Here is a 9,574-nt window from a genome sequence, read left to right as displayed (position 1 = left end):
GATGTGCCACCCCCCCTTGGGGCTATGAGCACACTCTACTAGGAGGGTGGTGACCTCCTGGGCCCTGACCAATGGCGCATCTTTAGCAGACTGGGAAACACTCAACCTCTTTGCGAGGTTTTACAACCTCTGGGTTGAGCCGGTCTCATCCCATGTTTTGTCAGGTACGTGCAGGTGAGTTCCGAACAGCTGGCTGGGTGTACTGTTTGCATATAGCGCCTTTCCCCTCCCGGTGGTGAAAATGTGTGCTTTTTACCCCCAGTCGTGTTCACCCTGGATGTCCTTCCTAGCTACCCCCACCCCAGGTTAGGACCTACCACAGGACTTCTCCACATGAGACACAGCCGACAAGACTTGGTAAGACCATGTGACGTATTTCCACACAAACCCCCATCCCCCCTTCGGGCGGGGTATGGTCCCTGCGGTGTTCTCCCCTTGGGAGGGACACCCCCAATGCGAACCCCATATGGCCCCCAGCTGAACGATTTTGTTCCTTTTGGGGAGAAAAAAGGAGAAGAGGCTGCGGCTGGGCCAACCGTTCCCTTATTTTGGGCAGTTGACTTGTCCCCGAGTTGCAGGGGAATGTAGGATGCTCGTAAGAGCGTTGGGGGAGGTTACATGATGGCCGGGTGTTCTGGCTACGAGGCACACAAGGGTCTGCCCGTCTCGCATCGCCAGTACATGCAACACAGTTCAGCTAGTTGTGGCATTTTGTATAGGGACCACTAGTGTCACTGCATTGACACAACTTCAAGTGAGTGACAGATAAGGAATGCCGTGGTTACTTTTGTAGTATTATACATGCAGAAGAATTGCAGCCATATGATTTGAATCAAGGATTTACCCAATCTTATTCCTGGAATTCCACAATGTCATAAATTGAAAGACTTTGGTGCCAGTGAGTCTCACATCTGGCCAATAAAACTAACAAAGAGACTTGTCTAGATCCCATATGACTTAAGAACTTCTCTGCAAAGAGGCCCTAATTTCAAAGGTCAAAGCAATAAAAGACAGAACACACACTCTTGGAGTTCCCGAAAGACTCGAAACACACAAGATTCTGTCCTCTGATATAAACCAGTTTGCTGCACTTAGACTCATCAGATCATGTGACATTGTGATCATTGTTCAGCAAACAGCATCTTAAAAAGGACATTCCTTAATCCAGAAACATCTCACACAAAGTCACAGTACTTTGCTGAATCCTATAAAATATACAAGACCGCATGGACCCACATTCAATACCTAGTCTTGCTAGGCAATTCTGACAATAGAACTGTGGTAACTTGTATAACTGACAAATGAATGATTATAGCCTGATATACCTCTTTAAAATGTGTGTAATGTTTTATCCATTTTGTATTACCAATGAATTAACCAGTATGATTTGTAACCAGGGATTGTCAGGTTTTGATAACTACACGTATAATATCATGAAAGAATGTCATGTTTATTATGTAAACGTTTGCTGGCATATGCAGAGAAAGCTGATGACAACGAATGTCATGCAACTTGTACCATTTGCAAGATATAAAGTTAATGATTAAACATGCACTATTTTGAGCAGGAATTTTGTGAAAGAATCTAAAACAAAGTCTGTCGGAATAGACAGCCCAGTTGACCATGTGGCTCTGAAATGTCACTTCTGATTGGTGCAGGACAACTTTGGGGATGCGTCCAATTTCAATTCAAATGTTTCCAAACCGGAAGAACTCTTCCTTTCTTGTCTCTTCCCTTCTGCACTCTCTGCTCTGACTCTTCCCTCGTGGTCTCCTCTGGATCTCGTCAGAACCAGATCCATGCCATGTGAGGTCCAAGAAAGCTCAGGACTCGAAGTCCTAAGGAAGCTCGTCACTCTCTACGGTTCACACACCCATGAGAAGGCCTCGCTTCAAAGCCAACCTCATCGTTCATACAGACCATAACTATCTGATCTTACAGAGGTCCAAAACATCGACGGAACAAACTTTCGACCAAGAGCCAAGAACCGACCAACACAAAGAACGCAAGGAAACACCAAAGACATGCAAGTACATCTCCAATATTGTGCTCAAAGTGCTGGTGGATTAGTTGAATACTTTGGGTAATCCGATTACAAATCGATGTAGACTCAAAGAAGGATAAATCCGGCCGATCACAACCCGGCCCCACCCTCCGCCCTGCCACAGTGTGATATTATTTTCAATAAGCCATGAGAATAATATCATTCCAATAAGTGAATTAATCATAATTGACTTATTAAAGCTAATTCCTTACAGTAGAAATTGTGAGCGGATACAACGAGATGTTGTATTACGATTTTAATGGTGGAGAATTTTATTCAGTTAATCTAGTTATTTGTCATTTATCTAAATTATAATGGTTGTCATACACGCCTGATTCCGTTATAAATTGCCTTACACAGTAATGTAGAATTAGGACAGTTTAATTTAGTTCATAGCTCACATATTTCGAGACCCTAAATTCCCTTACATATGATGGTGTGAGAATGAGGGCACTTTCACGGTTCCCGTCTAAATTCATCAGTACCAAATATCCTACACTTTCGTAACCTCCATTCCCTGATGGAGGGAACAAGATGTTGTGTCATGCAACTTGTACCACAACACTGAACTACCCTCTAAAATGGCTGGGACCTTGTCTCAGCTCCTCAGCACAAAACCTGAATGAGTGGTTGAAAGGCAGCTCCTTTTATACCCGTATGTCTGGGAGAGTGGCATGCAAATTCCACTCGCCAATTCCCATTGGCCTTTTCTCAAATATCAGAGGTGTTTGGGGCTCCCATGGGCAACCCCAAGTGTCACTACATTGACACAACGTCTCATTCCCTCCATCAGGGAACAGAGGTTTCGAAAGTAACAGGACGTTTGCCACTGAAAATGTTTATTCTTCTGTTTGAATTATCACTGCACATTCATGTTCATTTACTGACATTTATGTTGAATTACTTTACTGAGTTTATTGAATTTTGATGTTTGAAATAAATTATAAATGATGCTTTCTCTATATATGTCCTCTCTTAGTAACACCAGGATCAGGGCTGACTGTAATAATATTGTGGCATAATAACCTCAAAAGTAACAAACCAAAAAAATGCTAAACTTTGACAAAAGTAGTCTTTGATAATGTTTAAATATATATCTAAATGCAGAACTTGTGACAAAATCTAGAAATAATCTTCTCTTCAACCAGGGATTGTGCCTCTGCAGCCATCTAGTGTTTATACTTGGAATTTCATCATTTTTTTTTTTTTTTTTTGCTTTTGTTTTTTTTTAATGGACGGCATTATTCTTGAGACTTCAAGCTTTCAAACGGTAAATGATTTATGAGGATTGGTTCAGTATTTGTTCAAGGTAACATAGGTAAATAAATTAGTGAATACAAAATAATAATAAGGTCTAAATACCCAAAAAAGCCACTCAAAATGCACAGCTCTAGTCCTTTTACATGACTGAAGGTAGATTTGATAAATTTCTTTCATAGCAATTAAAAAAAATTACATTATTTTTTTCTCCCCAATTTGGAATGCCCAGTTTTCTAAGTCCTCGTGGTGGCGTAGTGACTCGCCTCAATCCAGATGGTAGATAACGAATCTCGGCTGCCTACGCATCTGAGACCATCAATCCGTGCATCTTATCATGTGGTTTGTTGAGGTCGTTATCGTGGGACAGAGTGTGTGTATAGGCTTCATGCTATTCTCTGCAACATCCATGCTTAATTTACCACATGCCCCACCGAGAGCAAACCACATTACAGCGACCACAGTGAGGTTACCCCCATGTGACTTTACCCTTCCTAGCAACTGGGCCAAATTGGTTGCTTAGAAGACCTGGCTGGAGTCACTCTGCACACCCTGGAATCGAACTTGTAACTCCAGGGGTGGTAGTCAGCGTCTTTACTCTCTGAGTTACCCAGGACCCCTTAAAATTACACTCTTTATGTTTCTGGTCACTTTTGACTGGGAACAACTGTAATGTGATTCAATAATGAACAAGGCATAAGGGTTAATAGTAGGAGTGGGCCATGATGGTCGAATAATCAACCAACAATAGACTAGTCGACAAGTAAGAGTAACATTTTGTGCCACTTTATTTTGGAGCCTTCCTTTCTTGAATATTCATTAGTTGCACTTAGCATCCATATCTGCATATGAAACGCATCTGATAGCTATCAGCAAGTAAAAGACTTCTATTGAATATGAATTTGCAACACTAGTGTGTTTCATATTCATATTCACTAGTGTTGCAAATTAATATTCAATAGAAGTATTTTACTTGAGGTTTGGAACCGTAACATTCTTCTGAATTACATTTGATTACATTTTCATTGCTGTAATATAGCATTTACAATGACTCATTAAAATCAGCATAAAGGCAGTGCAAAAAAATGGTTCTGAAATGTATACTTCTTGTGTCCTTAGGTTTAAAGTTTGTCCCTATCATCTGCAATTGTATTGAAGAGATGGACCAGAATATTCACTAAAATGTCACCATTCACGATATGATGGTGACAAAATGATAACAATTTTCATTTTAGGGTGATCTATTTCTTAGATGCAGTCATGAAGTGATTTAGGCATACAATGACTATAGGCCTACTAAATGTGCACCATTAGAAATAACATAATAGCTATAACAGTAGATTATGTGATAAAACGGTGCGAGTAGTACAAGTATATAAAACACAACAACACTCGTCCACATTTGGTTCTTGGCATTACAACAGCATACTGCATTCACTTCGCATTACTAAGGTAAATGTTTCATTAAAGGGTAACTAAACCCCTGCTCAGAGTCTGACTCCACCCACTAGCAATATTTGAAAAATGCTCGAAAAGTGGGAAGACCCCAGCGGGGATTTGGGAGTGGTGGTGGCGTAGTGGCTAAAGCACTGGGCTGTTAATCAGATGGTCGCTGGTTCTAACCCCACAGCCACCACCATTGTGTCCTTGAGCAAGGCACTTAACTCCAGGTTGCTCTGGGGGGATTGTCCCTGTAATAATTGCACTGTAAGTCGCTTTGGATAAAAGCGTCTGCCAAATGCATAAATGTAAATGGATAGAGGGGACGCATTTCTAAAATCTTTTTTTTTGGTGGGGGGGTAAAAGTGATGCTTTCCAAAAGAAATGCACTTAAACAGACATCATCCTTCAATTGGAATGTATTTGTGGCATATATAAGTTTAAGGTATATCTTTTACACGTACGTGTAAAACACACACACGCAGGCACACACACAACCGTTCTATATACCTTTTCCATGATCTCAGACAAAAAGCATTCAAAAAAGGTTGGGTGAACGGGACTTTTATTTTTAAGGACATTTATCTTGCTTCATAGGATTTTTGTATTGATGACGTCACAAGGGTTGCGCCGCAGATGAGAGGTTTGTGTTTTGAGTTGTGCATTAAAGATCCAACGATACAAATCGTTCAGAAATAGTTTGAATTTGTTGCAATAATTCTCCTTCAACAAATAAAATATTAATGAAAGTAGTGTAATATTGCTTGCGTTAGCAATGTGAAATAAACGGAGATGTTATATTGTAATACTTTATGTGAAGTGCTGATATTTGGTCTCACGTAATGGAGCAAAATTAACTTTTTACTTTTAATACGAGTAAAGTGCATGCACACATGTGGAAGAGAGATTGAGGTTGTTTTGCTGTTTCCAACCATTAATGTTTGTTGTGGCATTTTTTATTTTTTTAGGAAGCAATAATACTGGAAGAAGAAATCATTACAGAAAAATAACAAAACAGATATAATGTCTTCCCATTTGGGTTATTTGCTTATTTATTTCATGGAAAGGCTGTTTGTACTAAGCGTAAATAGCAACCAAATGCATCTTCTTTGGACTAAGTGCAAATAGTGACTAATAGACATAAGTGTGGTCATCACTGCAGTGTGTCCCACAGACACTCTACACCAGACTATACCCATAAACCTAACTCTAACTTCACCTTACTATATTAACCATGGTTTTACTTCAGTAACCATAGTATCACCATGTTATTTTACTAGTAAAATCACAGTAACCCCAAAATTAAACATGGTTACTATATTAACATCATATTTCTGTAGTAACACCATGATTAATTGAATTAGAAATATGGCTTCTATCTAAAACCCTTACCACAACATTTCTATAGTAAAACCATTAATTTTAACTGGATCAAAACGTTCTCTTAATTCCGATCTTCACTGTGAACAAATCAATGTGAGGCAATCAATTTTATATTAATTTGAATTTATTATTTGAAGTAGTATTATGAGCGGAGACAGGAAACAAGATGGGAAAAAAGGCAGATTTGAACCGGAGTTGTCTGCACAAAAAAGCACAGTCACATTGCCATTACACCCCATGCCAGTGCAACAACACTAGGGCACAGTTTGTTTTCAATTTCTGTTTCCACCAGACTTTTGTAGGGCAAATATGCTGTTTGGTTGCTGCTATTTACACCTAGTGGAAAGGACTTCCTGTAATGGCAGATTTTTATATTATAATCTATAATTCAGATTTTGTTCACAGATCTAATCTTATTACGTGTGTAAAGGTTTGTGCCCAATTTGAGTTTATAAATATGGTTCTAAATCCGGGACTGTTACATATCTTATACACTGATCAGCCACAACATTAAAACCACTTGCCTAATTTTGTGTAGGTCCCTCTCGTGCCACCAAAACAGCACCAACCTGCATCTCAGAATAGCATTCAGAGATTATATTCTTCTCAACACAATTGTACAGAGTGGTACCAGATTATCATATCTGAATGCTAAAAGAGATGCAGGTTGGTGCTGTTTTGGTGGCATGAGGGGGACCTACACAATATTAGGAAGGTGGTTTTAATGTTGTGGGTGATCGGTGTATATTTCTATCTGAACAATACACAGATTGTCCTCATATTCACAATTTTGTAATTTTTTTTATTCAAGTTACTGATATCGGTCTTGTGTGAAAAAAAATAGCTTGGCCACGCTCATGTAAGGTTATGTCGGGTACCATAATCGGTTATGCCTCGGTTAGGAACAAGCGGGACCAAAATTCGGATGTGTCAATGTATTGCCTCTGTGCATTAGGTCTTGCAGTGAAAATGCAACCATATTTATTTTAGAATCTCCTGTCATGAATCATGTATTTCTGCTCTTGGTTGTCATTGTGACATTTCTATCATAAAACAGTTGTCAAATATTGAAGCTGGTGTCTTAGACCTTTCCAAATATGGTGTGCCAAGATCACATTTTTAAACAGGACAAAATGCACTAAATGTAAAAAAAATGTGTAGGTGAAATTCAGGAGTAGCATTGTGTATATTAATGTAAAAGTATATATGTGGTAATTAATTTATTTTTCATTTTCATTTCACAGGTCTTTTGCCACACAGAAAATCTTATCACAAAATCTTCACTGAAGCCAATCCCACAGCAACTCACCAATAAATGCTGGAAATATTCCCATCATCTTACAATTGAAAATCAAAACAAGTAGGAAACACTACTGGTGTAAAGACACATTCTACTTATGTAAAGATGGAGTTTATTAAAGTGGAGATTTTGGACATGGGTGATCCAGCACCATGCAGAGTGAAAAGTGAAGATACTGAGGAACAAAGAGGTTGGTGTTCATTCTTCATCAATGACTGCTGAGGAAAATTTAGGTAATAAAGCTACAGGCTCTAGATATAAAATCACAAAGAGTTGTGAAATAACATAAATAAAGGGCAACATTATATAGTATAATTGTTTGTTAAGAGTTTGTAAAGACTTGTCACTGTGGTTTAAGAGAAACTGTATTGAGGTTCTGTATTGAGAAATGACAAATAAACTGACTTGGCTAAATTATTTTTCTTTCTGCAATGAAAATGGGGTTAATTTTATTTCTTTACATTGCACATCTGATTGGAATTTTGCTATGTTCCTTCTAGACCTGATTGGAGTGAAAGATGAAAGTCAAGAACCGAGTGAAGACGAGGCGAAACATCAGTATCAGAATCCTCATAATGTCACAACTGGAGAAAATGCCTTAACCAAAATTTATTTCATCTGCCCTCAGTGTGGAAGGAGTTTCACCCAACAACATCACCTTAAGGATCACATGAGAATTCACACTAGAGAGAGACCTTTTACTTGTCCTCAGTGTGGAAAAAGTTTCACCCAACAAGGACAGCTTAAGCGTCATGTAAGAATTCACACTGGAGAGAAGCCTTTCACATGCCCTCAGTGTGGAAAGAGTTTCACACAGGCACAAAGTCTCAAAATTCACGTTCATGTTCACTCTGGAGAAATGCCGTTTAACTGTGAGCAGTGTGGACAGAAATTTGTTTTGGCATCACACTTACAAAGACACATAAGAACTCATACAACGAGAGGCCCTACACATGCTCTTTTTGTGGAAAGAGTTCTAAACGCATCAGTGATTTTAAAAAGCACCAAATAACACATTCTGGTGTTAAAGCTCATGTGTGCTCTGAGTGTGGAAAAGCTTTTTCTAGAGCTAGTGACTTGCAGCGGCACCAAAAAGTTCATAGTGGAGAAAAACCTTACAAGTGTTCACTTTGTGAAAAAGGTTTTAACGAGTCTTTTAAGCTGAAAATACATGCAAGAATGCATACTGGAGAGAAGCCATACACCTGCACTTTATGTGGGAAGAGTTTCAGCACATCAAGTGCTCGAATGATTCATAAGAAAAAGCATTGTCCAAAGTTATCAAAGTGAGCAAAGTTCATATTCAGGTCCAAAGGTTCCTTTGAAGATCCAGGCTCAGCAGGTCCTTAGAATGGGAGAGGATGGTGTTTAGATATGTGTAGGTCCAAAAAACACAGATAGTCAGCATAAAGGTAGTCCATCCTAAATTCAGCGGTTTTAATGTCTTCTAAAGTAAACATATATTAACAATATTTAAAATTTTTGGGAAGTTTTAGAACAACCTTTATTTTTAATGTTTCAGGAATGCTTAGGAAAAGGTGGAATGATTTCTACCATGAAGCAAGGACTGATTTCTCTCATTCAAAAACCAGACCATATACCATATATATATATATATATATATAAGTTGATTGCAACAGTGTATTCCAACAGAGTCTTGATCAAGTCATAAATGAAACACAGACATGTTTTATGAAAGGGCGTCACATCAGCTGTAATATCCGGCTTGTTTTGGACCTCGTAGTCTATATGGAAGAAATAAATTCTGATGCAATAATTATATTTCTCGACTTTTATAAACCCTTTGACATGGTACGACACTAATTTCTTTTCAAATCTTTAGATACTTTTGGATTTGGAAATAAATGTATTAATGTTGTGAAAATGCTGATTAAGAGTTATTAATAGTTCTGTAATATTGAATCTGCGTACTTCTGAAAGGTTTCCCATCCTTTGTTTAATTCGTCAGGGGTGCCATTTAAGTGACTTTTTATTTGTATTTGTAGTAGAAATCTTGTCCATTGATATTTTACACAAGAAGAGCTTTACTAGTCTTAACATCTGAAACAGAGACATTTACATTTCACAGCTAGCAGATGATTCGACTTTGTTTAAAAAAAAAACAAAAAAAAAAACATTTGATACCAGTT

The 9,574-nt window shown here is 38.3% G+C and overlaps 1 protein-coding gene across 1 annotated transcript; it reads left to right on the top strand.

The window, feature by feature from the left end:
* Positions 1-5,365: 5,365 nt before the first annotated feature.
* On the top strand, positions 5,366-9,229 carry LOC127649656 (gastrula zinc finger protein XlCGF49.1-like). Its single transcript, XM_052134902.1, has 3 exons — positions 5,366-5,384; positions 7,369-7,614; positions 7,925-9,229. The coding sequence occupies exons 2-3, from the start codon at positions 7,530-7,532 to the stop codon at positions 8,434-8,436; spliced, it is 597 nt and encodes a 198-aa protein (XP_051990862.1). The 5' UTR covers positions 5,366-5,384; positions 7,369-7,529; the 3' UTR covers positions 8,437-9,229.
* Positions 9,230-9,574: the final 345 nt, after the last annotated feature.

The sequence above is a fragment of the Xyrauchen texanus genome, chromosome 9 (assembly GCF_025860055.1).
Source record: "Xyrauchen texanus isolate HMW12.3.18 chromosome 9, RBS_HiC_50CHRs, whole genome shotgun sequence".
NCBI lineage: Eukaryota > Metazoa > Chordata > Actinopteri > Cypriniformes > Catostomidae > Xyrauchen > Xyrauchen texanus.
Note: the sequence above shows the minus strand (reverse complement) of the source record. Positions and strands in the feature narration are given on the sequence as shown.

What these genes read in the sequence shown, in the direction of transcription:
- LOC127649656 (XM_052134902.1), top strand. Translation starts at nt 7,530, where the DNA reads ATGGAGTTTATTAAAGTGGAGATTTTGGACATGGGTGATCCAGCACCA. An exon ending in AGATACTGAGGAACAAAGAG is followed by an intron (nt 7,615 to 7,924) that starts GTTGGTGTTCAT and finishes TGTTCCTTCTAG; the next exon opens with ACCTGATTGGAGTGAAAGAT.